The sequence below is a fragment of the Microcaecilia unicolor genome, chromosome 11 (assembly GCF_901765095.1).
Source record: "Microcaecilia unicolor chromosome 11, aMicUni1.1, whole genome shotgun sequence".
NCBI classification, from domain to species: Eukaryota; Metazoa; Chordata; class Amphibia; order Gymnophiona; family Siphonopidae; genus Microcaecilia; species Microcaecilia unicolor.
In genome coordinates, this window is record NC_044041.1 from 125,634,485 (window position 1) to 125,662,160 (window position 27,676).

Below are 27,676 nucleotides of genomic sequence, written 5' to 3' on the forward strand. Positions count from 1 at the left end.
GGATTTATCCATGCAGCGGAGTGCACGGGAAGGGGTGTAGGGAAGGACGAGTGTGGAGAGATACTGGAGAGCAGCAGAGAGTACATTTATAGGTTAGTAGAAGAAGTTTGAACAGGATACGAAAACGGATAGGGAGCCAGTGAAGCGACTTGAGGAGAGGGGTAGTATGAGTAAAGCGACCCTGGCGGAAGACGAGATGGGCAGCAGAGTTTTCAACCGATTGGAGAGGGGAGAGGTGACTAAGTGGGAGACCAGCAAGAAGCAGATTGCAGTAGATATTGAGGCAGCCTTCCGACTATTACCCGTGCATCCATTGGCATTCCCATTGCTGGGTTTTCACTTTGAGGGGCATTACTATTTCGATCAGTGCATGCCAATGGGTTGTGCCATATCATGTGCATATTTCGAATGCTTCAGTTCCTTTGTCCACTGGGTGACGGTACAGCGAGCCGGGCTGGATAGTGTCGTACACTATTTGGATGATTTTCTGTTCTTAGGGGCACCGGATGGCCCAGATTGTAAGAGGTTGTTAGAGACTTTTTGCGCAGTGGCCAAGGAATTCGGTATCCCCTTAGCGGGGGAAAAACGGAGGGGCCAACCCAGGTCATCATGTTTCTAGGCATCGAGATCGACACCATGCGCATGGTCACCAGGCTGCCAGAAGAAAAAGTAGCGCAGCTGGAGACATGGATAGTCGTAGTACTAAAGGCACACAAAGCACCCCTCAAGACTATACAGTCCTTGTTGGGTAGCCTCAACTTCGCCTGTAAAGTCATACCAATGGGAAGAGCCTTTTTGCATCGTTTAGCAGCGGCGACAGCCAAGGTGGTATGCCCACGCCATTATGTACGGATATCTGCGGGGGTGCACAAGGATCTGCACATGTGGTTAGCTTCCTGGCGACATTCCAAATGGCACGTTGGCCATTCGGGGGCAGGAAGTGTCCACGACTCGATCTGGAATTGTTCTCGGAATGCGGCAAGGGGGCTGGGATTTGGAGTGTATTCTGCGGGGGCTTGGTGCACAGCCCCGTGGGCCGACAGCTGGGGCCGGAGCCGGGATCACTCGGAAACATCACTTTCTTGGAATTGTTCCCATTAGTGGTGGCCTGTGAGTTGTGGCCGGACAGGTTGCGCGATCGAAATATTGTAGCCTGATGCGACAATCAAGGAGTGGTGGATGTGGTTAATAAGCAGGTGGCAAAGTGTCTGCAGGTGATCGCCTTGATGGGGGAGCTCGTCCTAAGATGCCTGCGCTTAAATATTCACTTGAGAGGGTTCTCATTTCACATACTCCTTCCCCCCCCCCCCCCCCCCCCGATATTCAACGCTATTTAACCAACCAGACAAGCTGCTGACCAGTTAAATAGTGCTTAACTGGCTATCACTGATATTCAGCGGGTAAAACCAAACTATCACCTGCTGAAAATCCCCAGTTAGCAGCTAACAGATAGCTGGTTATATTGCCCTATTTTAAAAGCCGGTTTAGTGGCCATATTTGGCTGCGTGAAAGCATGTGATATCTTTGGATGGTTTAAAAGTGACCAGCTAAGTCTGAATATTGAATTAGCCGTTTACCTTTAAACCAGCCAAAAATAAACCAGATATTCAATGCCGGTCATCAGAAATATCCAGGCTCAGCGCAGGCCGTGAGAGTTAGCCGGAAACCAAACTATATCCTCATAACTAATTTGTGCTGTGCATCAAGAAGAACCAGCTTCAACTTCCATGCCAATTTACAACCCGCTTACTGTACCAGGCAAATTAAGTGGATCTGTCAATGTTGATTGCCACAAGCATTTTCTGCTTTACAAAGCATTACAAAAATCTATGGCACTCATTTTCAAAAGAGAAAAACATCTCAAAAGCGGCAGATGGATGTTTTTTTCCTCGCCAAAATGTCTAAATTGCAATTTTAGAAAAGGCAGAACTGAAACATTTTTCATTGAGTTCATCCAATAGCAAGGGAGTGTGTTGGAGGTATGTTTGGGCTTACAATCTGGATTTTTAAATTTTTTTTTAGCAACAATGGAACAGAAAAAAATGGTGCAGGGCGAAAAAGAAATACTTTTTTATCTAGACTTGTTTCAGTCACAACTAAGTCACTCACTCTGATCTTACAAATTCAAACAACCTTTAAAAATTGTCTCTGTCACCCGCTGCAACTATGCAATCTCTCTCCGTATCTTGAAAAGACGAGTCTGACCAAAGTGGTCCATGCCATGATAACATCATGACTAGACTACTGTAAAGCAAAGTTACTCACCTGTAGCAGGTGTTCGCCAAGTATTCTCACAGCTGGGTGAGATTTTCTAGTAGCGTCCCACTGTGATGCACCGGTGGCTTCCCACCTGCTGTACAAGCATGGGTCCCTCAGTCATATATAATAACTAATGAATACATTGCCATGGGGAAGTGGGAGGGTATATGAGAATACTTGGCTTGATGTCCTCAGAGAACACCTGCTACAGGTGAATAACTTTGCTTTCTCCAAGGACAAGCAGGCCTTCGTATTCTCATAGCTGGTAATCCCTAGCTACCAGGCTCACCGAAAACAACAATTCTAGGAGAATAGGGACTCAAAACATCAAGGCCTAGAAGTAAATTATCCTGAAAATATGCACATACTAGATGTGAAGGTGCAGCCTGGAACTAAACAAAACTGGGCCTAGGTGGGTGGAGTTGGATTCTAGACACTGAACAAATTCTTCAGGACAGTCTTCCCGGATCAGCTATCACATTGGGTATCCTGCTCAAGGCAGTAATGAAATATGAATGTGTGTACAGATAACCACGTCACAGCTTTGCAATCTCCTCTCCTCAAATGGGTTACCAATGTAGCCATGGCTCTGACATTGTGAGACTTGACATGACCCTCTAGAATCAGCCCAGCTGGGCATAAGTGAAGGAGAGGCAATCTTCTAGCCAGTTGGAAATTGTGCATTTGCCAATGGCTTCTCCCATCCTGTTTGGGTCAAAAGAAACAAAAAGCTGAGTGGACTATCTATGGGCTTTAGTCCACTCCAGATAGAAAGTAAAGGCTTGCTTGTAGTCTAAGGTATGCAGTATACTCTCACAGGATGGGCATGTAGTTTTGGGGGAAATGTTGGCATTGACTGATTAAGATGGAAATCCGACACTACCTTAGGAAGGAACTTAGGGTGCATGTGGAGAACTACCCTATTGTGGTGAAACTTAGTGTAAGGGGATCAGCAACTAGGGTCCGAAGCTCACTGATTGTGAGCTGAAGTGACTGCCACCAAAAACACAACTTTCCAGGTCAAATACTTCAGATGATAGGAATCAGCTGGATGAAGACAACGTTGACATCACATGACAAAGTTGGAGGTTTGACAGGGGGCTTTGTCAATAACAAACCTCTCATGAAGTGAACAACTAGAGGCTGTACGGAGATGGGCTTACCTCCCACACGGTGATGATAAGCACTGATTGCACTTAGATGAACCCTTACAGAGTTGGTTTTCGAACCAGACTCAGAAAGGTGCAGGAGGTATCCAAGCAGTTTTTGTGTAGGGCAGTTGAAGGGATCTAAGGCCTTGTCCTCACACCAGATGGCAAACTTCCTCCACTTAAATGAGTAACACCTCTTTGTGGAGTCTTTTCCTGGAAACCAGCAAAATGCAGAGACTCCATCTGGCAAGTCAAAGGATTCAAATTGTACACTCTCAACATCCAAGCTGTGAGGGCCAGGGATTGGATGTTGAGATACATGAGAGATCCCTCGTTCTGCATGATGAGTGTTGTAAAATACTCCAATCTCTACGGATCTTCGGAGGACAACTCCAATAGAATAGGAAAACAAGATGTGCCTTAGCCAGCAAGGCATGATTAGGATCATTGTTCCCTAGCCTTGCTTGACTTTCAGCAGAGTCTTCTCTATCAGAGGAATTGGAGGATATGCATACAGAAGTTCCTTCCCCCAATGTAGGAGAAAGGCATCTGACAGTTGTCTGCCATGTGCTCTGAGCCTGGAACAGAACTGGGGGAATTTGTTGTTGAAATGAGTGGCAAAAAGAGATGTATTTTTGTGGTCAAAGATAACTTCTGTGATGGACAGGTGGAGAGTAACGCCATTCAAGGAATAGTCGGAATGAATGTGCTGCAACATCTGGAGGGGCTATTCAAGGATCTCTCCTGCTTCACCTTAGAACCCGGGAAGATTTCGGGGATTCTGTCCAATATATCTCAGAAGCGTTCCACCAAGATTAAGGAATCTGATGGAGTGGTAAAGCTACAGGGAAACGTGGGTAAAATCATACCTGCAATGTCGGAAAAGATCCTGATTGGAAAGTGTCAACAAATACGGAAGAGTACAGGAATGGTTCTGGTTTCTGCTTCTAGAAGAATGAACTTGCCCGATAAGATTGAGGTAGTTAACACCCTGGTTACACAGAAGCGGGGAGAAAAAACAAACAACCGGAAAGTGGTAAACCCTCACATGCTAACTTTAGTGGGAAGAGTGAAGAAGAGGTGATGGCAGTTGTGCTGGAAACGAGCAAGAAGGAAATGTTGCATTCTGGAAGCCATGAGAAGGAGGAAAAGCCAACAAGTAGCCCAGATAATGGATCTGGAGGGGAAGAGATGCAGAAAATGCTGTGTAATTCTGAGTCGATGAAAATAGTGAAACCTGTTGCACCATCTAAGCAAGGTCCTTCTAACTTCATTGGCATGACCAAAGAAGTTCATGAGAACAAAGAAAACAAGACTCCTGAAGGTTCCCAGGGTGATATGGACTGGCTGCAGCAGAATGAACTGTACCCTGAGAGAGAGGAACAGGACTGGCAGCAGGCACTGGCACAGAGTCTCCGGGAACTTGAGGGGCAAGGTCTGAAAGAAGATGATGACCTTAAACGAGCTACAGAACCAAGTTTTCGAGACTTTAACTGCTCACTTCTAGATAGGACATGTGATCTTCCCTATTCCGATAGCCTGGTCAGTGTGGTCAGACAGGGTCCAGCGGTTGAATCATCCCTAATGAAAGAGAAAGTTAACCGGACTCTACAGCAGATTGTACGTACCTTCACCAAACACAAGAAAAAAAGTTGGTCGAGGTTCCTCCCAGAACTAAATCAAATATCCGATAGCTCGACACATCATGCTAAGGGTTTGACTGGAAACCTGGGAGATTGGATGAATTCACATCGGGAGAATTTGGAATGTGCACAGACGTTGGCCAGAGAGACTGCAAGATTTCAAAATGAGAAGATGAAAAAGCAGTATGATAAGAGAGCCAGCGCTGAAGTTCTCCAAGAGGGAGACTGGGTACGGCTCAGGAGACAGAGATTTCCCAGGAGACACAAGATTCAGGACATTTGCGAAGCACAACCATATAAAGTCATTGCACTTTTGGGTGATAATTTGAATGTCATAAAGATACAAAATGGAAGTGGGGTACGTTGTATTTCTTAAGAGGAGAGTTAAACGAACCGAAATGAAAATCAAATGTAGCAGATTTTTGATGGAAACTTGTTCAAAAGTCTGAATCTCTTAACTGTACACAATGTTATGAGGAAATTGTTGGTGAGAGAGTGGGTGTAGTGGTAATATTGGGGACAATATTAATTTTTAAGTATGGGCGAAATGTAATATATGGTAACATATATTAAATGTTTTTTCCTGGGGCTCTGGGGGGGCTTGTTCCAGGGTTTTGGTGGAGGCGGCTGGCTGGAAAAGGTTTAAAGTTTAGTTTGGGAATTGTTAATGGAGTTAGCTGAAGAAAGTGTGAGATGTTTCTTAAATATGGTTTTATTTTTCAAGAAATAAGCCATTGTTAAGTGGGGATTGTACTTTAAAATTTTCCTTTCTGTTTTGGGTACAAGTCAGGTTAAACTTGACTTTGAAATTCTCTGTGTAGGAAGTTTTGCATTTACTTCTATGGGGGAGCAGTGTTGCCAGGTGGAAAATTTTTTTCCCACCCAATCCAGCGTAAAAACAGCCCAAAACAAACTCAAAACCCCGCCCCTGACACCCCCACCCCCGCGTCATCAACCCCGCCCCCGCCGTCACCGGCCCTGCCTCCCCCGTCACCGGCCCCGCCTCCCCCGTCATCGGCCCGCCTCCCCCATCATCGGCCCCGCCCAAAATGTCACTAACTCCGCCCAAAACGTCACTAACCTCGCCCCCCGCGGCCGAAAAAAACCGCCCGAAAAACCGCGGAAAAGAAAAAAAATTAGCCCAAAAAACCGCAACCCGCCGCGGGCAAAAATTTCCCGCGGCGGGTCGCGGAAAACCGCCCAATTGGGCGGTAAAACCGCCCACCTGGCAACACTGTGGGGGAGGGAGATTCTAAACAGATCAGAGAAAAAAAAAACTGTCTTTCTCTGACAAGCTGACTGGTTGAGTGATGTCAGATCCTCTAGGGGGGGGGGGGTGAGTTGCCAGGGAGACTGGAGTGAGCAGAGCAGTGTTGCCAGGTGGGCGGTTTTACCGCCCAATTGGGCGGTTTTCCGCGCCCCGCCGCGGGAAATTTTTGCCCACGGCGGGTTGCGGTTTTTTGGGCGGTTTTTTAGGCTTCCGGGCGGCTTTTTGGGCGGCTTTTTGATTTTTTTCGGCCGCGGGGGGGCGGGGTTAGTGACGTTTTTGGGCGGGGTTAGTGACGTTTTGGGCGTGGCCGATGACGTGGGAGGCGGGGCCGATGACGTGGGAGGCGGGGCCGATGACGTGGGAGGCGGGGCCGATGACGGGGAGGCGGGGCTGATGACAGGGAGGCGGGCCCGATGACGTGGGAGGCGGGGCTGATGACGGGGAGGCGGGCCCGATGACGTGGGAGGCGGGGCCGGTGACGGCGGGGGCGGGGCCGGTGACGCGGGGGTGGGGGTGTCAGGGGCGGGGTTTGTGTTTGGGCGGGTTTTGGGCTGGTTTCTGGCCCGGATTGGGCTGGAAAAAAAATTTCTACCTGGCAACCCTGGAGCAGAGAGACCAGGGCTGTGAACATGGATTGAGAAAGAAAAAAACGTATAGTTTGTGTCTGTGTAAAAGTAAGAATAAAAGTATGGATTTTGTGAGTTTAAAGTGAAATGTGATATTGAAAAAGGGTACTTTAATATTGAAAGTGAGTGAAGGTGAGCTTTGGTGCTGAGAATGAGATGATTTGAGCTTAAAAGTGAGTACTTCAATAAACAGACTGCCTTTTTCATGATTGTGTTGCTGAATACATGTGGGGAAAAACTGATGTATATTGGGTCGGAGAGAGCTGTACTAATAGAAAGCTGTGAGAAGTTTTAAACCAAATTTAGTTTGGTTTGGAGTGAAACAGAGGTATGTATGTCCCAGCATGCAGTGAATGGAATGGTTAAGTTCCAAGGGAATTTAAGGTCATGGAAGGTGGAATGAGAGTCTGTAGGCTCAGGTATTAAGTGGACACATGGCTGCCTACTCTTTTTAGAATAGGGGAAAACAGTTGAGACAGGTTCTGAGAGACTGTGATTTCTGCTGGTAGTTATACTAAGTGACAGAAACTATAAGGGTGTCAGGAAAAAGTGTGTAAGGAGTTTAACTCTGACACAGGGGAAGGACTGAGAGGTGAATCTGTGATTTGAAGAAAGAAGCCATTAAGCTGTGTCGGGGGGGGGGGGGGGGGGGGGGGTATGTTGTTTGTGAGAGTTCTGAGTTCAGTGCAAGCAAGTTTTGGAATTTGACTTCAGAATAAAGAAAATCCAGCACTGCTGTTGTCTGAGTGTGCTGTATTCTCCAGATTGATCTGATAGCTGTGAAGGGAAAAGTTATGCTTTTATGTGAAGTCTGTGAGATGGAATGTTGAAGCCTGCTGGATCATTTTAGACTAGGGAAACAACCATGAGAAATAGGTTTTGTAGTGAGAAAACCTTTAAATTATTTTATTTCAATTAGAGAGTTTGGCCACAGTATTGAGAATTGGTTAATAGTCACCAGAGCCTAAACAAGAACAGAGGGAGTTCAAGGGTCTTGCCTCCATTTATTTTCTTTATAAGTGAGGTTTAGGGATAAGAAATCTGTGGGAGTCATCCTCTGAAGGGTTCCAGATGAGCTCCAACGCAAGAAAGACATCACCTAAATAAATTCAACCACAGCTAAGTGACATTGCCAAGGGTGTTGAAAGAAATATATTATTTTTTCACAACATTTTAAGGGAAAACAAAGGAACAGACCATCAGATATTAAAAATCCATGAGATCCCTGCAAAAACACCAATAGTGCACACAAAGAGACCAATTTCTACATCAGGAAAGAGAATAACCACAAATATCTGATTTTGATAAAAGACAATTTAAATACTTATCTGAAAAGGTTCTTTTCCGCCTTTTTAGGTGAAACAGACAAAGTTAAGGATATACATGTAGTTCTACATTTGAATGTTGAATATGTTATTGCAGTTCTATTAAGCTTCACACTAATTGTGAATTTGAGTTTATTTGAATGAAAATTTGCTTGCATTTGTATTCAATAAAGAAAGAGATAATTTGCAAATCTGAAAGTTTGGTTCTTCCATTTCAGGAACAAATCCTTAATTTAGATTCTTTTCCTCCTTTATTCTTTGAGAGTAAAGGACGAGGTTAGTTTATTTGTTCCACTCCCTCGGCTGTGAGTGTGTGTTCACTGGATATTCGCCACGACTACAAACATCAGGTATCTGGGAGCACATCACTACAATCCAGCTGAGAGGGGTGGAAACATTATCCCACACGTTTAAATTTCATTACCGTTTTCATCTCCACCACCTCCCGCGGGAGGGCATTCCACATATCCACCACCCTCTCCATGAAAAAATACTTCCTGACATTAGTCCTGAGTCTGCCCCCCTTCAACCTCAATTCATGTTCTCTAGTTCTACTGCCTTCCCGTCTTCGAAAAAGGTTCATTTGCGGATTAATACCTTTTAAATATTTGAATGTCTGTATCATGTCACCCCTGTTTCTCCTTTCCTCTAAGGTATACATGTTCAGGTCAGCAAGTCTCTCCTCATACGGTTTGCAACACAAATCCCATACCATTTTTGTAGCTTTTCTTTGCACTGCTTCCAGTCTTTTTACATCTTTAGCAAAACTGAACACAATACTCCAAGTGGGGCCTCACCAATGACTTGTAGAGGGGCATCAACACCTCCTTTCTTCTGCTGGTTATGCCCCTCTCTACGCAGCCTAGCATCCTTCTGGCCACAGCTGTCGCCTTGTACATAAGTACATAAGCATAAGTACATAAGCACCGCCATACTGGGAAAAGACCAAGGGTCCATAAAGCCCAGCATCCTGTCTCTGACAGCGGCCAATCCAGGCTTCAAGAACCCGGCAACACATTCCTCATTCTCCCCACCCCTCCCATGTGGGCACGCTAGGCATATCTTTGCTGGCAGGGGTGCAGACCATCTTTCTCTTTTGATCCAGTCACAGGAAAAAAATAGATTTTAAATGCTCCTAGGTTTCAACCTAATTCATATTTAATATGGGATATAAATGTTATAAATAAGTATATAAATAGAAACTCTAGATGTTGAGCACCTGATTCTATTAATATGATGTCTGTTTTAGTGGCCCTGTACTGGGAGAAAAAAAATCTCTGCATAAATACAACACATGCTATAGTGTCCTTATAACCAGCCCCTCCAATTGACACACTAATTACGATTTATAACAAATTACTACTCTACCTATGAAAAGGTTATTCCATTATTATACTTCCTCTGTGTACATCCACATGCTGCACAAGCTGGCATGTTTGAAAATATAAGTTATATTAAATAAAAATGTTACCAACATTAAGGAACGACAACGTGGATGCAGCAGCTCAAAGGACTGTTTGCTTTATTTTGAAGGTACGGGGATGACGGCTGCGCAGGGGAGGGGAAAGTGAGACAAACCTCAGTGGAGTCAACTTTTTTGACTTTATGCATCTCTTGTTCTCAATCTAACCTCCTTGGGCTGCAGGCGGCTTGGACCTGCCACCCACTCTGTGTTCTCAGCTGCATTTTTAAACAGAAAGAACAAGTGTTAGGCTCATTTACCACCATCAACACACCAAAACTAAATCTACCAATTTTGGAAACCCTGAAATTCTTGGAGTTACCATTGATTGGCACCTAACACTTGAGAATCACGCAAAAAACACAACCAAAAAGATGTTCCACTCAATGGGGAAATTAAAAAGAGTAAGACCATTCTTCCCAAGGACCGTCTTCCGTAATCTGGTACAATCATTAGTACTCAGCCATCTAGATTACTGCAACTCACTCTACGCTGGCTGCAAAGAGCAAATACTCAAAAAAACTCCAAACAGCCCAGAACACGGCAGCCAGACTCATATTCAGAAAATCAAAATACGAAAGTGCAAAACCCCTACAAGAGAAGCTACACTGGCTCCCACTCAAAGAATGCATCACGTTCAAAATATGTACCCTAGTACATAAAATCATCCATGGCGATGTCCCAGCCTACATGTCAGACCTGATAGACCTGCCATACAGGAATGCTAAAAAATCATCTCACACATTCCTTAATCTTCATTTCCCCAACTGTAAAGGTCTGAAATACAAATTAATGCACGCATCAACCTTTTCCTATATAAGCACGCAATTCTGGAACGCATTGCCACGTAACCTAAAAGCGACCTATGAACTGACCAACTTCCGTAAACTACTAAAGACCCATCTCTTCGACAAGATATACCACAAAGACCAAAACATGTGAAACTCCCACATATATCCAGAAATGTTAATAATGCCTTCTGTTATATTACTATCTTGTATTCCATTACCATGCATCCCCAAATCCTCCTGTACCATCAAATGTCTACTCCCCTCTCATTTCCACATCCATGATGAATAGTAAGCCACATTGAGCCTGCAAAGAGGTGGGAAAATGTGGGATACAAATGCAATAAATAAATAAAACAAATAAATAAAAAATTGTCAGGCCCAAGGCACCCAATGCACCAGGAGTACGGGTCCATCACAGAAATCACCTGATTACATTGAGTATACCTCTTGAACCCACTCTCTCTCTTTCTCTCAGCAGGAGCCTTGGGCTTTGCTTCCTTCCTAGTCTTCCTCATACCATGGATGGTGATGTGTCATGGGGGGGAGGAGGGTGCCACCACGGCAGCAATCTCTCTCTCTCTCTCTCTCTCTCTCTCTCTCTCTGCAGGATCAACACCCTGGGCTGGCTGAGGCTAGCTGTGCTGGACTTTGAGCCTTGGGTTTGCTTCCTTGAACCCAGTGGTGCCCACCGTGTGTGCTGCTGTGTCATGGGGTGAGGGGGCACCGGCACAGCAGAATGTGCAGCAGCTCAGAGTGAACTCCTCAATGCAGCTGGAGCCTCAGGCTTTGCTTCCTGCCTTGAACCAGCCTCCTGGTGTGTCATGGGGTGGGGGGGCAGGGGTGCCTCAGCACAGGCAGCCTCAGGCAGGTCAAAGTGCAGTCAGCTCTGTTGTACAGTGGTAGGCAAGAAGGCTTCCTGTCCCGTTGCACTTGGGAGTGGTAGTGAGGTATGAGCACTGAAGTGCGCACAGTAGACTAGTTCTCTTTTTCTCTCTGATGTCAACACGTACGTGCCATAGATCAAGTGACCTCTTCGTTGCTGGCACGTGCATGTTGTTGGGCATGCGGGGGGACCTGCTGCTTGGCTGTGGAGCTGTTCAGCAGGAGACCGGGAGATGGAGACTTGGCAGGTCTGGAAAGGGAGAAGGGAGATGTCAGAACCATGTGAAGAGGAGGGGGAAAGAAAATTGAGTACTTCAGCCTTTAACTTGTAATGAAGAGCAATGTAACGAGGTGAAAACACTTAAAACTGGTTCAAATAATATTTCATAACAAGTAAAAGTGCTCATTCTTATGTTTACTTAAGTATTATAATGTTCAAGCCTCTCAGGACTTGTTTGACTACAAAGTCTTGATATCTTGAAAGTATAACCTTGGCACACCAGTACACACCTGAAGTCTCTATTATTTTCTGAAGTTTCTTTTATTGCATAAATCACAGATAATTTACTCACAGTCAGAAGTTCAGAAGTGTGGGCCCAGGGCACAGAGACTCCGTAATTCTGAGAGCTATTTCAGTGGTTGGAGGTAGAAATCTGAAGGGAGGCAGCTTTATTGTAGAGGAGGTGAGATGGTAGAAGTATCTCAGAGCTGGGTGACTGGAGGGTGCGATATCTTATTAGAAAGATATGCTCAAGGTAAAAAACCACGTTCGTTCCAAGGAGTTTAAGCAGGACAGTGCTATCTGAAGCAAGATGGTGAATGCCTCATGTCTGTAGCAAGATGGAGAATGCCTCATGGCTAGAGGGACAAGGAGGTCAAGAAGGCTCGCACAAGCCCAGGGAGGAGGAGGTGGTAAGGACAGAGCCTGCCACCAGGTGGCAAGGGAGGTGCTAGACGACAGCCCTCAATCGGAGGGAAAGGTCATACTTGGCTGACCTCTCAGGACAGAGATAGTAAGAATGACCAGGAAATGATAGCAGGTAGACAAAGGAGCCAAGCTGAGAGAGAGAGGAGGTCTGGGCAGTCTCACAACCAGTGGTAACCATTCTTATACAGACAGACAAGTGTGGCTGCATTGCCAGTGAACTACATTACACACAATGCATTGCTCACATATCTTTGCAGTGAGAACTGCAGCGATGACAGTCCTTAGAAATGAGAATGACAGTAAAGGCATTAAACACATTTCAGGGTCACATTATAAACTAGCGCGAGGCTGTCAGAGGACAGAACATATAACACATTACTTTTACTCTGTTGCTATACAACACTGCTTCAGACTACCTCTACTTCAGGAAGCAGATGAAAGCCTGGCTCTTCTTACAAGCCTTTAATACATGTGGTGACTAATTATACACTCACTCCGCTCCTGGGCTAGCTTGCTACACACTCTGCAACTTAAATATAATAGGCATCTCTGAGACCTGGTGAAAGGAAGATAACCAATGGGACACTGTCACACCGGGGTACAAATTATATCGTAGTGATAGGATCGAATTAGTGGAGGGGTAGCATTATATGTTAAGGAGGGCCTTGAATCAAATAGATTGACATTTCTGCAAAAACAAAACACATCTTGGAAATCCTATGGATTGAAATTCCATGTGTAAAGGAGAAAATGATAGTGATACGAGTGTACTACCGTTCGCCTGGCCAGGATAAACAGACGGATATAGAAATGTTATCGGAAATTAGGGAGGCTAAAAAACTGAGCAACACGATAATAGTGGGTGATTTCAATTACCCCAATATTGACTGGGTAAATGTAACATTAGGGCATGCTAGGGAGGTAAAATTCCTTGATGAAATCAAGGACAGCTTTATGGAGCAGCTGGTACAGGAGCCGACGAGAGAAGGAAAAATTCTAGACCTAGTCCTTAGTGGAGAGCATGATCTGGTGCAGGAGGTAATGGTGATGGGCCCGCTTGATAACAGTGATCATAATATGATCAGATTTGATATTAGCTTTGGAATAAGTATACACAGGAAATCTAATACGTTAGTGTTTAACTTTCAAAAAGGAGACTATGGTAAAATGAGAAGAATGGTGAAAAAAAAAAACTTAGAGGAGCAGCTGTGAGGGTCAAAATTTTACATCAGGCATGGATCCTGTTCAAAAATACCATCCTGGAAGCCCAGGCCAAATATATTTTGTGAATTAAAACAGGAGGAAGGAAGACCAAATGACAGCTGGCATGGTTAAAAAGTGAGATGAAGGAAGCTATTAGAGCTAAAAGAAAATCCTTTAGAAAATGGAAGAAGGAACCGACTGAAAATAATAAGAAACAACATAAGGAATGTCAAGTGAAATGCAAAGGAAGTCAAATGATAAGGAAGGCAAAGAGGGACTTTGAAAAAAAGATTGTGTTGGAGGCAAAAACACATGTTTTTTAGGTATATTAAAAGCAAGAAGCCGGCAAAAGAATCGGTTGCTGGATGACTGAGGGGTAAAAGGGGCAATCAGGGAAGACAAAGCCATAGCGGAGAAATTAAATGAATTTTTGCTTTGGTCTTCACCGAGGAAGATTTGGAAGAGATACCAGTGCCAGAAATGGTATTCAAAGCTGACGAGTCGGAAGAAATGAAATTTCTATAAACCTAGAGGATGTAATGGGGCAATTGGAAAAACTGAACAGTAGAAAATCTCCTGGACCGGATGGTATTCATCACAGAGTACTGATAGAACTGAAAAATGAACTTGCAGAACTATTGTTAGTAATATGTAATTTATCTTTAAAATCGAGCATGGTACCGGAAGATTGGAGGGTGGCCAATGTAACGCCGATATTTTTAAATGGTTCCAGAGGGGATCTGGGAAATTATAGAATGGTGAGCCTGATGTCGGTGCTGAGCAAAATGGTAGAGACTATTATAAAGTGGAGGAGTGGAGGAGTGGCCTAGTGGTTAGAGCACCGGTCTTGCAATCCAAAGGTGGCCGGCTCAAATCCCACTGCTGCTCCTTGTGATCTTGGGCAAGTCACTTAACCCTCCATTGCCTTAGGTACAAACTTAGATTGTGAGCCCTCCTGGGACAGAGAAATATCCAGTGTACCTGAATGTAACTCACCTTGAGCTACTACTGAAAAAGATGTGAGCAAAATCTAAAGAAAGAAAGAACAAAATTACAGAGCATATTCAAAAACATGGATTAATGAGACAAAGCCAGCATGGATTTAGTAAAGGGAAATCTTGCCTCATCGATCTATTACATTTTTTTGAACGGGTGAACAAACATGTGGATAAAGGCGAGCTGGTTGATATTGTGTATCTGGATTTTCAAAAGGCATTTGACAGAGTACCTCAAGAAAGACTCCAGAAGAAATTGGATAGTCATGGGATAGGAGGTAGTGTCCTATTGTGGATTAAAAACTGGTTAAAGGATCTAGAAAACAGAGAGTAGGGTTAAATGGTTAGTATTCTGTCACGTTCACTAAACAGGAACTGGGTTTCTGAGCCCCTGGGCCACTGCCAAGGAGCAGCAGTGGCAGGCAAAACCACCCCACACCAGAAGCAAGGCAGAACAGACGTACCGGCAAATCCAGGCTAGGTCTCTGGCGGTCAGCCAGCAAGCAGAAGACAGGTCCAGGCCAAGGTTCACAAGGCAGGCGGCAAGCAAAACAAAGTCCAGGTCCAGGCAAAGGTTCAAAAGGCAGGCTGCAAGCAAAAACAAAGTCCAGGTCCAGGCAAAGGTTCAAAAGGCAGGCGGCAAGCAAAGCAAAGTCCAGGATCAGGCAAGGTTCAAAAGGCAGGAAACCAGCAAACACAGAAACAGGTCCAGACAAAGTCTCTCAGGCAGAAGTGCACAAGCACCCACGACCAGGGCCTAAGACGCAATGCAAAGGCAAAGCCAGAGAGTTTCAAAATGGCTAATAAGCCCAGACAGGAAAGACTCAGCTGCAGCAATCACCAGGAAGCTATGGTGGCTGTGCAGGCTCAATCCAAGCAAGCAAACCTGGCAGCCTGGAAGATCCGGACCGGACTCAGCTAAAATCTGGAACGGGTGATGGTCCATAGCAGCCACCTGTTCTGGCCACCAGAGGGAGAGGAAAGCACAGACGTAACAGTACCTCCTCCTCAAGACTCCCCTACCTCCATGGGGAATTCAGGTCTCCACGGGTAGCAATGGTGGAATCTACGGAGGAGCCTCAAAGCATGACCAGGGGTAACTTGGCTGAAGCTGGAACCAGAGTCAAGACTGACATCCAGACAGGCATCAAAGCTGACCCTCGGACCGCTCTCAGGACTGGACCGCGAAGCAGACTCAGGCACCGCTTGGCTGGAACTCAACCTCGGAGTGGACTCAGGAACAGCTGGGCTGGAACTCCACCTCGGAGCGGACTCCGGAACAGCAGGGCTGAAGCTCGAACTCGGAACAGACTCAGCATCCTCTGGGTTGGGATTCAAAACAGACTCAGGCAGTTGACTGGAACTCCGAGCAGGCTCAGGCACTTGGCTGGGATTCAGTGTAGACTCTGGAACCTCTTGCCTGGAACTCAGGGCAGGCTCAGAAGCCTGGCTGGAACTCAGAGCAGACTCCGGCGCTTGGCAAGATCTCAGAGCAGGCTCAGGCACTTGGCTGGAACTCAGTGCAAACTCCGGCACTTGGCAGGATCACAGAGCAGACTCAGGCTCATCGGGGCTGGAACTCAAAACAGTCTCAGAAACTTGGCTGGAACTAGAACTCAGCATGGACTCAGCAGCTGGGCAGGAACTGGAACCCAGCATAGACTCAGCAGCTTGGCTGGAACTCAGAGCAGGCTCAGGAACATCTTGGCTGGAACTCAGGGCAGGCTCAGAAGCTTGGCTGGAACTCAGAGCAGACTCCGGCGCTTGGCTGTAACTCAGTGCAGGCTCAGGAACCTCTTGGCTGGAACTCAGGGCAGGCTCAGAAGCTTGGCTGGGACTCAGGGCAGGCTCAGAAGCTTGACTGGAACTCAGAGCAGACTCCAGCGCTTGGCTGGAACTCAGAGCAGGCTTAGGAACCTCTTGGCTGGAACTCAGGGCAGGCTCAGAAGCTTGGCTGGAACTCAGGGCAGGCTCAGAAGCTTGACTGAAACTCAAAGCAGACTCCGGCGCTTGGCTGGAACTCAGTGCAGGCTCAGGAACCTCTTGGCTGGAACTCAGGGCAGGCTCAGAAGCTTGGCTGGGACTCAGGGCAGGCTCAGAAGCTTGACTGGAACTCAGAGCAGACTCCAGTGCTTGGCTGGAACTCAGAGCAGGTTTAGGAACCTCTTGGCTGGAACTCAGGGCAGGCTCAGAAGCTTGGCTGGAACTCAGGGCAGGCTCAGAAGCTTGACTGAAACTCAAAGCAGACTCCGGCGCTTGGCTGGAATTCAGAGCAGGCTCAGGAACCTCTTGGCTGGAACTCAGGGCAGGCTCAGAAGCTTGGCTGGAACTCAGGACAGGCTCAGAAGCTTGACTGGAACTCAGAGCAGACTCCGGCACTTGGCTGGAATTCAGAGCAGGCTCAGGCACTGGGCTGGAACTCAGCATGAACTCAGGAACTGCACCGGGGCTCCACAGAGGCAGCAGGTGAGCCTGACGCTGTCTTTCAACGTCAGCTTCAGGAGTATACCACAGGGTGTAATCAGAGAGAAGTCTGAGGCGGTACTCATGGAGCGTGATGGAAGGATCAATAGCAGAAACTGGGTAATTAAGGACCCCTAGCAAGCCGACACGCCTTCTCTCAGCTGCAGCTTCAGGAGTGTTCTTCAAGGCAGGCTCAGACAAAAGTATATCACGGTATTCCTGGAGCCCTATCCAAAAATAAAGGTCAGAAACTGGGTTGAGACCGGACTCCGAACTGGCACTAGGCACCGCATTCGGGCAGAGACCCAGATTGCCAACAGAAGAAAAAGTCATAGGCTGGAACCCCAGCTGGTAGGGTGATCTTACTGAGCTCATGGCCTTTGCATTCTGTCACGTTCACTAAACAGGAACTGGGTTTGTGAGCCCCTGGGCCACTGCCAAGGAGCAGCAGTGGCAGGCAAAACCACCCCACACCAGAAGCAAGGCAGAACAGACGTACTGGCAAATCCAGGCTAGGTCTCTGGCAGTCAGCCAGCAAGCAGAAGACAGGTCCAGGCCAAGGTTCAAATGGCAGGCTGCAAGCAAAAACAAAGTCCAGGTCCAGGCAAAGGTTCAAAAGGCAGGAAACCAGCAAACACAGAAACAGGTCCAGACAAAGTCTCTCAGGTAGAAGTGCACAAGCACCCACGACCAGGGCCTAAGACGCAATGCAAAGGCAAAGCCAGAGAGTTTCAAAATGGCTAATAAGCCCAGACAGGAAAGACTCAGCTGCAGCAATCACCAGGAAGCTATGGTGGCTGTGCAGGCTCAATCCAAGCAAGCAAACCTGGCAGCCTGGAAGATCCGGACCGGACTCAGCTAAAATCTGGAACGGGTGATGATCCATAGCAGCCACCTGTTCTGGCCACCAGAGGGCGAGGAAAGCACAGACGTAACATATTCTCAGTGGAGAAGGGTAGATAGTGGGGTTCCTCAAGGGTCTATGCTTGGACCGCTGCTTTTTAGCATATTTATAAATGATATAGAGATGGGAGTAACTAGTGCGGTAATTAAATTTGCTGATGACCAAAAGTTATTCAAAGTGGTTAAATCGCAAGAGGATTGTGAAAAATTACAAGAGGACCTTACAAGACTGGGAGACTGGGTGTCTAAATGGCAGATGACATTTAATGAGAGGAAGTGCAAAGTGATGCATGTGGGAAAGAGGAACCCGAATTATAGCTACGTCATGCAAGGTTCCACGTTAGGAGTCACCGACCAAGAAAGGGATCTCGGCGTCATTGTTGATGATACGTTGAAACCCTCTGCTCAGTGTGCTGCTGTGGCGGCTAAGAAAGCAAATAGAATGTTAGGTATTATTAGGAAAGGAATGGAAAACAAAAGTAAGGACGTTATAATGCCTTTGTATCGCTCCATGGAGTGACTGCACCTCGAATATTGTGTTCAATTCTGGTCAACGCATCTCAAAAAAGATACAGAAGAATTAGAAAAGGTACAGAGAACGGCGACAAAAATGATAAAGGGGATGGGACAACTTCCCTATGAGGAACGGCTGAAGCATCTAGGGCTCTTCAGCTTGGAGAAAAGACGGCTAAGGGGATAGAGGTATATAAAATAATGAGTGGAGTGGAATGGGTAGGTGTGAATCGTTTGTTTATTCTTTCCAAAAATACTAGGACTGGGGGCATGCATTGAAGCTACAAAGTAGTAAATTTAATATGAATCAGAGAAAATTTTTCTTCACTCAATATGTAATTAAACTCTGGAATTCGTTGCCAGAGAATGTGGTAAAGGTGGTTAGCTTAGCGGGGTTTTAAAAAGGTCTGGATGGCTTCCTAAAGGAAAAGTCCATAGACCGTTATTAAACTGACTTGGGGAAAATCCACTTATTTCTGGGATAAGCAGTATAAAATGTATTGAACTTTTTTGACATCTTGCCAGTTATTTGTGACCTGGATTGGCCACTGTTGGAAACAGGATGCTGGGCTTGATGGACCATTGGTCTGTTATAGTGTGGCAATACTTATGTACTTATGTCTTGTTTAACTGTACAAAGATTTTAGCTTGAGTTTAGCCACCCATCTATTTATCCCAATTGACTTTGTACTATCCATCTTGTCTCCATCTATATACCTCATCTACAGGCAGGTGCTCAGAAGCAAATGCGTGAGCCATTAGCACCAGATAAGTGCCCGCATTTGCTACCACAACATGTTCAGAGCTGGCAAGCACATGAAATAATGAGCTCTCCGGCTCTGAACACAACTGCGTGCAAATGCATGCAAAAGAGGGTCTCCTGCATTCCTCCCTAATGCTCAGTGGGCAGTGATCCAAACAAGGGTGCTCCTCCTGTGGCAAACCCTATGCCAGCTCAGTGCTGGTGTTAGGGTTTGCCAGGGCATTGGGGAGGAATAGTGAGTCCCTGCTTAGCATGCATTTGCATGTATTGCAGGACCTCCAGGACCCCCACACCCACAAACACATAACGGCCTGGAGGTCTGGTGGACCCTAGACTTCTCACCCCCATAAACACATACCCCCCCCCCCCACACCAAAAATACATAGAACCCTGGTGGTCCAGTGGGGCCCTTGTCAGGCCCAGCCTGCCCCACAAAAGGCTAGCCCTGGTGTTCCAGAAGTGGTTCCCCCCAACACCAACTCGTACCTTAAGAAAGATTGACTAGCACTCCCTCCCTCCTCCTGTAAGTGCTGCCTTATAATGGTGGTGCCCTGCCCGGTGCAACCTGGGATGAACTGGGCGGATCTTAACAACTATATAAGGCATGTCAGGGCATCACCATTTTGAGGCGGTGCACACAAGAGGATGGAGGGAGTGGCCTAGTGGTTAGCGTGATGGACTTTGGTCCTGAGGAACTGAGTTCGATTCCCGGCACAGGCAGCTCCTTGTGATTCTGGGCAAGTCACTTAACCCTCCATTGCCTGCTGTATTAAGCCTGCCATGAGTGGGAAAGTGCGGGGTACAAATGTAATAAAAATAAATAAACCCTAGATGCAAGACAGGGAATTAAAGCAAGCCATCTATGCAAATCATTCCAACCACCATCAACTGAAGACATAAAATCACTACTACTAAAATGATCACACTCGCATTGCTTCCTAGACAACTACCAAAGAAGCTAAAAACCTTCTTCTTTCCATAGAATGCTGTATAACACCCAGCGATCACTTTAGAAATATCAAATTTAACACCGACAATAATCACACTGTATAATGCTCTATAACATCATATCTATCCAATAAGAATGTATTCACTCATTGTCCTACTTATAAAACTGTAACTGTTCTTCCACTAATGTTATAAACCACACTGAACCCTAAACAGGGGATATTAGCGGTATATAAGACCTAGATTTAATTGAATTGACTATCTTGTTCCGAACCATGCACTTTTAAGCAACTGTCAGCCCTCCCCCAGTTTCTAGTTTAAAAGCTGCACCATCTCCTTTTTAAATGTTGATATCAGCAGCCTGGTTCCACCCTGGTAATGGTGTAACCCAGTAATTCCCAAACTTTATCAGGTCACGGAGCCCCTAGGATATACTTTTCCTCTAAAGTGTCCCTGCCACTGTCACCGCTCCTGCTGCTGCCGCCACCGTCACCACTGCTGCTGCCACCGCCGATGGTATTGAGTCCTACCTTCCAGCCAGCTTCTGCCCACCTTCTCTTTCTCCTCCATCCAGCTTTTGCCCACCTCTCTCCCTCCTCCATCCATCTTCTGTTTACCTTCTCTGTCCCTTCCATCCAGCTTCTGCCCACCTTCTCTCCCCCTTCCAACCCATTTTAGCCTCACCTTCTCTCCCCCTCCATCCAGCCCCTGTCCCCTCTCTCCCTTCTACCCAGCTTCTGCCTAAATCCCCTGTTTCACTCTGCAATCCAGCATCTGCCTCCTCTACACCCCCCATACCCCTGCCGTTGCTGCTTCCCTAGACCAGCAGTAGTGGCAAAGCTAGCTTAAAGTGTCCCCCCACCACCACCACCACCTTAATAGGGTAGCAGTCTAACACAGTGGTTCCCAACCTGTGCGACATGATTAGACTGCTATTGAGAGCTGGAGCCACGTCATACCAAACTACCCTGCAACCCGGAACAAGAAGGTTAGTTCTCTATTAAGGTGTGTGGGGGGGGGGGGCACTTTTAAGAAGAACACCATGGACAAGCTTGTTTTGCCACTGCTGCTACTCATCTAGAGAAGTAGCAGCAGTGGCTTGGATGGCGGTGAGTGGTGCAGAAAATATGCAATGCCCTGGGGTGGTGTGGTACACAGTTTTGGAACCGCTGGTGTAACCCATCCCCAGAATGATGCCCAGTTTCTAACAAATCTAAATCTCTCCTCTCTGCACCATTGTTTCATCCATGCATTGAGACCCTGGAGCTCTGCCTGTCTCTCGGGTTCTGCAATTGGAATGGGGAGCACTTCCAAAAATACTACCCTGGAGGCTCTAGATTTTAGCCTTCTACCTAAGAGCCTAAATTTGGCTTCCAGAACATATCTCCCACATTTTCCTAGGTCATTGGTACCCACCTGTACCAGCACTGTCTACAATCTTATCTTGGTTATGAGTGATGTCTGCCACCTTTGCACCAGACAAGCAAGTGACCAAGTGATCCTCACGTCCACCAGCTACCCAGCTATCTACATGCCTAATGATTGAATCTCCAACTAGAACCACTGTCCTAACCCTTCCCTCCTAGGCAGAAGCTCCTGGAGACACATCCTCGGTGCAAGAGGATAAAATTAAAAACATAAGCTTATATGGTTGAAACACATGCTATCTTAAAAAAGACGCGGAGTGAAAAGTAGAGTGAATCAATCCAAGAGAAATATGTGAACGCTGCAACTAAAAGACGCTGTGATAGTATATACCAGGCTCTATGATAGCTTCAGATATGATGACCATTCTTGTTAGAGCAGTAAGCAGATCCCAGGAGTAGCCTAGTGGTTGGTGCAGTGGACTATAGAGAAAGGGACTCAGGCCCATATCCCACTCTAACTGGTACACTTGTGGTGGAACATGTGAGCCCTCCAACAGCCACTGAATACCTACTGTACCTACATATATGTGACACCTGCAAGCCTGAGGGCTATTAAAGTGGTGTATTGTGAGGTACAGTAAGTTTTTCTCGGTTCCTGGAGGGCTCACCATACAATGTAAAGGAGTTATGATGAGATGTGAACCTAGGATCTTCTTTGTGGAGTCCACTGCAGTGCCTCCTAGACTGTGTCACTGCTCTGCTGGGATGTCAGTGTGGCCAGTCTACTAAGAATGATTGCCCCCCCCCCCAGATATCTCAGTGGCTGGTTTTTGGTCATTTTTCTCTTGGAAGTTTCCCCCCCCCCCCCCCAAAAGAAAAGCACAAATGTTTAGAAAAGGTGATTTTTAAGTGATGTGATGTGATATAATTCTTATATCCTGCTAACTCCCAAACAAATGTCATATAAGTAAACTAAGGATTAAGACAGAAATCTTTTAAACAAATAAGTCTTCAAGTTCTTATGACATAACAAAGAAACATGAAGTTCCAAAGAGAGGGAAAGCCAAAAATGAGGGGTCTGATAACTGAAGGAGCCTTCCAGAATCTTTTTATATCTAACATTTAAAAATGAGGGTAAGATGAAGCAGTATGGATTTCTAGCTTTCAAGATTCCATGAACTGAAGGAAAAGAAACTACTCTAAAAAAGTAATCTGGAGATGTACCATCAAACGTTCTAAAAACTATACAAGACAACTTTTGAACCAAAAAGAGAGTGTTTTTCAGGTTCAAAAATGGCTATGTTTGCCACTTGATGTTTGGACGCTTTCAGCAAAATGTCTAAAATCAGACGTTTTATTAAAAATGCCCCTCCACACGTCTCAGTGAGTTCCACAGAGTTGGGCCAACAACCATGAATATTGATTCCCTTTAGAGGTCAAGCCTAATGTTGAAAACTTGGGACCTCAAGTAATACCTGGTTACTAGACTGCAAAGAGCGGGTTGGAAATAAATCTTCAAGGTGGCGGCTAAGCATGATGGTGCTTTGTCAACAATAATTTTAAAAATCAATGTTAAAACTTTAAAACATATTCACCAGATAACAGACAGGCAATGAAGTTGCTTCAAAAATGGAGTAACATGTTCACAACAAGGACATCCAGTAATCAGGGACTGTCCTTCTATGTTAAACTGTACAGCGCTGTGTAACCCTAGTAGCGCTTTAGAAATCTCAAGTAGTAGTAGTAGTAGTAGAAGTAATCAAACGGGCAGCAGCATTCTGGGCAACCTGTAAGACCCGCAAATCTCTTTTAGAAAGACCCAACAATAGGGAATTGGAATAGTCAAATAAAGGATAAACAAATTCTTATTGGTGATTTGTTAATTAAGTTGCTAATGGAGTAGGAGTATGTAAATAGAAGCCGCCTAAAATTGTTAGTTATATTCTAGGCTATGATAATATATAGGTTCTTTTTTTACTTCTGTATTCATACATTGGGTGCCTCAGGATACTACAATTGCAACTTTAAGGTCTCTCTTCAGCTGTTAATGCTATATTTATACTGCGGGTGTCTTAGGATGCTGCTCTCTCCTCCTTTGAAGTTTGTTAGTTGTTTGTGCTATATTCATACTGTAGGTGTGGCTCTATCCTCCTTCAATGTCTCTCTTCAGTTGTTCATGATGTGTTCATACTGGAACATCTTAGGCAGTGTACCTGCTTGAAAGAGGTCCCCACTTCCCCCACTACACACATTTAACTCCAGTGCCTCTTACCAGGAATAGAGGAAGAAGAAGAAGAAGGGGACAGAGACAGTGAATTGGAGCCAACGCCATTCACGAATGCCATAGGCTATGCCAGCAAGGATCAACTGGCCAGAGGTGAAACCGTAGCCAAAGATAGTAGCTACCAAGGTGCGGCCTTTGGGTGGCATCCACTCCAGTACTGCAAGAGAAGAAATCGTTTACAGTGGGCATCCTGTTCCAACAGAGAAAACAGTCTCTCCAGCCACAGATGTGTCAAGAAGGTCAAACTGTCAATGACACAGACTTCTCTAAAAGTCATAGCTCTACAGATGCCCAAAAGAATGTTCCAATTGCCCATTTACAGGGTAACTGTACAACCTGCATGCTCAGAAAATGCACGTATAGCTCTTTCTGTGAGGACCTGGATAGATTTTGACAGCAATAATACAAGCATACTTTCACATTAAAAATTACCCAAGCAGGGATGGTGGGGGTGTGTGGGACTGGTTGTTTTTTATTTAGCCTTTGTTGTTCTTGTAAGTAGTGAACTGAAGATTCACAGTAGGCCATTTGTGTTTGTTATTATTATGCATGATTGCTTTCTAGAGAATCCATAGTTCCTATTTATTTACAGGCATTTGGTATACCACTCATGCCAAGACTGGCCTCTAAGCAGTTTACAACACTAAATATAGTCATGCTGAGCCACGGAAAGGAAAATATACACATACGTACAGGCACATAAACAATTATGAAGAAGAAAAATATGAAAAAAGATAGGTTTTGATGGTGGTTCCTAATAAAGATAAATGTGAAAAAGTGAGAAAACCTATGAACTCACTATTTAAAAAGGAACAGGAAAAGGATCCACACATCACAAAAGATGCACAAACCAAACAAATGGAGTTGCCCACAAAACACAGGACTCCTCAGATGTCTTGAGAAGATAAAGTAGTTTATTAGAAGAAAACCCGACATGGATCATGTTTTGGCACCTTGTTTGAATCAGGGGTATAAACCAGGTTAATTAGAAAACATAGAAACATGCTGGTTGATATTCAGCCCACAGCGGTCAATGTTTTTTAAATACTGGCCACCATGGGCAGAATTAGCTCTGGATATTCAGTGCTGGGCCATGACTGGCTCTAAATCCGGGTCTAAATGAGTTGTGCAGGCAGACAGAACTTATTAAGGTCCCAGTTGAATATTGCCAGGACTCGCATAAGAGTTGCAGGTGCCCTGATCCTCCCTTTCTCCCAACCTCCTTTGAAAGCATGCAGTCCCCCTTCCAATACCCCTCTCTCCCAGCCCCCAATGAGGCAAGACCTCCCTTCCAACCCACCCACACACTCAGGATAGGACCCTCTGGGCCTACCTAAAGATCCTGGTGGTACAGTGGGGGTGATGGGGGAAGGAGTGATTCCCATTTGCTCCTGCCTCTAATGGCTGCCTTTAGAAAATGCCTACCATGGCCCCTTGCAGCAGTCTCACAGTACAGCTAAAGTACTGCATGGCTCCTATTAGAGATTGTGGCAGCCATTTTCTAGGAACAGCCACTAGGGAAAGGACTGAGTGAGTTTTGTTCCTGTCCACATCACCCTCACTGGACCACCAGGGACTTTAGGTAGGCCCAGAGATCCTATCCTGAATGTGTAGGCCCGGAGTGGGGGGTAGAAAGTATAGACATGTGGGGGCTGGGAGGGGGGCTCAGGAGGGTGGGAGAGAGGGAGAGGGATCGGAAAGGGGGGCTGTGTGCTTCCAGGGAAGGGGGGTGGAGGGAGGGAGGGATCTGACAAAACATTTGGGCAGGATCTGGAAGTTAACCGGACTCTGGCCAATATTCAGTTAACTCCCATGAGATTTTTCAGCCAAATAGTGGACTGAAAATTGCCCGCTAAATGGCTAAGCTTCCTCTCCACCTGTACTGCTATGGATTTACAGCCTGTCTCACTAGCACAAACTGCTCAATGATTACCATGGATTCTTTTGGATTCGTAATGAGTAAATGAAACCTTTATTAGAGGAGCTAAATTTTACAATGATTAGGATATGTATACAATATATAATGGTTAGCACATATACAAGGATTAGCTGTATAAACAATCATTACATCACTGGTCTCTACATCTAAGCAATGCAAAGAGTTCTTTAGACCAGGAAAGGAAGCAATAATATACATACATACAATCATCACTGGTCTCCATCATCCAGGTTCCTATCAACAGCTGGGGGGGCCCGGTTCACACAGCGAGAGCCAGGAGCTTTTTGGACCAGGAACAAACCTTCTGCGCAGTCCGTACATTACTCACAGATGAACCCCACCTTACTGTGACAAACCCTCCTTTTTTTATAGGCGCTGAGCTCATGTCCAGAGCCTAAGGAAAGTTACTAAAAGCTTCTAAGGGAAAATTACAGAATGCTTCTATGCTTACGTCTGTGGGAACGTGATCACATACTTTCCCAAGTCCAGGTGGCCAAGCTGGGCCTGGGAAACCAGCGCCATCCTCCCCTTTGCATACCAAATTAGTTAGAGCTGTGTCTTATCTTCTGCATTCCAACTTGTTTTTGTATTTACAAGGAAAGTTACTTTCGGTCAAAGACAGAAGATTTCAGAGTGTATTATCGGACAAAAGCAGGGTTAAAAAGCAATCCTTTAAGATAACACTTATACAATCATTTTCAAACAGAATTACTTCTAATCAACAATACAGACCCCGAGTGCACTGGTCGTTCAAGACAGGGTTGAAAAACAATCTTTTAAATTCACTTCCATTACACCACCCTAACTCCACCCCTGGACTACCCACACTAGCTGGTTTCAGCAAGGATGGTTAGAGGGGATATTCAGAAGCACTGTCCATTTAAGTGCTGCTGAATATCCCCAGATAGCCACGCACAAGTGATTTAAATGGCCAGAAGCCATATATAATTTTTGGAGTATATAAGACTGAAAACAGTGTTTATAGCGACGTATTATTGTTTTGGTATTGGTTTGTACTTCACTTCTCCTTTGTCGAAGGTTTGAGAGAAATATTTAGCATAACCATATCTCTTTATCTTTATGTGTATATTTTTGATATTGTTTCATGGTAGATCTATTATTAGGTTTCAATTTACTGTTTTCAAATTTACCTCATTTATTGTATTCATGTTTATTCTTGGTTATTTCACTATTTTTATGCTGTTAACAAAATTGTAAGTTTTATGTTAAACTGTACCTACTGTACGCCACCTTGGGTGAATCTCTTCATAAAGGCAGTTAATAAATCCCAATAAATAAATAAATGGGGATAAATTATTTGCTTATGCGTATGCAGGAGCCACGCCACTGAATAGCTGCTCCTTAGCACACACTCATTTTCTGGGTTAATTTTCATATGTACCCTTGAAGTTTCAAAAGTATGCACGTTAATGAAAAGTCCACCTAACTTTGCCCATGGAAACATTTCCATTTAGTCTTTATAAAGTTAAACTCATATATTTACAGTCTGTATGTGTATAACTACCTATACAGCAAACAGGTCAAGCACCATTTCACCGATGGTAATGTTTTTGAAAATGTGTAAAGTTACTACTTACTCAGAGAGATGGTGTTGAGGAGAATGCCAGAGAAGGCCATGCCACAGAGGAACCGAAAGGAACAGTAGGCACTGAACCAAGGGAGGAATGCCACACAGGTGCCAGCTATGGCCAGCTGCAAGTAGCACCAAATCAGCAGAGCCCTGCGCCCAAACCTGAGATGAAGACAGGAAAAAACTAGAGACTCGTGATCAAACTATGAGAAAGCCGGGGGGGGGGGGGGGGGGTGGACTGTCCCCTTCCCATACCCTGCATGCACAGACTTATACATAGGGCTCGATAGTCAGCCAGTGGCGATCAGTGATTTACTGACCTCCACTGGTGGTAATCCTGGAAATTCAATGCCTGGCCATGTCCAGGCAC

The 27,676-nt window shown here is 45.4% G+C and overlaps 1 protein-coding gene across 1 annotated transcript in view; it reads right to left on the reverse strand.

Annotated features, from left to right (window-relative positions):
- The window catches only part of LOC115480250 (solute carrier family 22 member 20-like), a 79,741-nt gene that overhangs the window by 33,264 nt on the left and 18,801 nt on the right, over positions 1 to 27,676 (reverse strand). Inside the window, exons 3-4 of the mRNA XM_030218783.1 lie at positions 27,314 to 27,468; positions 23,765 to 23,933 (exon numbers count right to left, since the gene is read on the reverse strand). Coding sequence (XP_030074643.1) covers positions 23,765 to 23,933; positions 27,314 to 27,468 — 324 coding nt within the window. The remainder of the gene's footprint in view (positions 1 to 23,764; positions 23,934 to 27,313; positions 27,469 to 27,676) is intronic.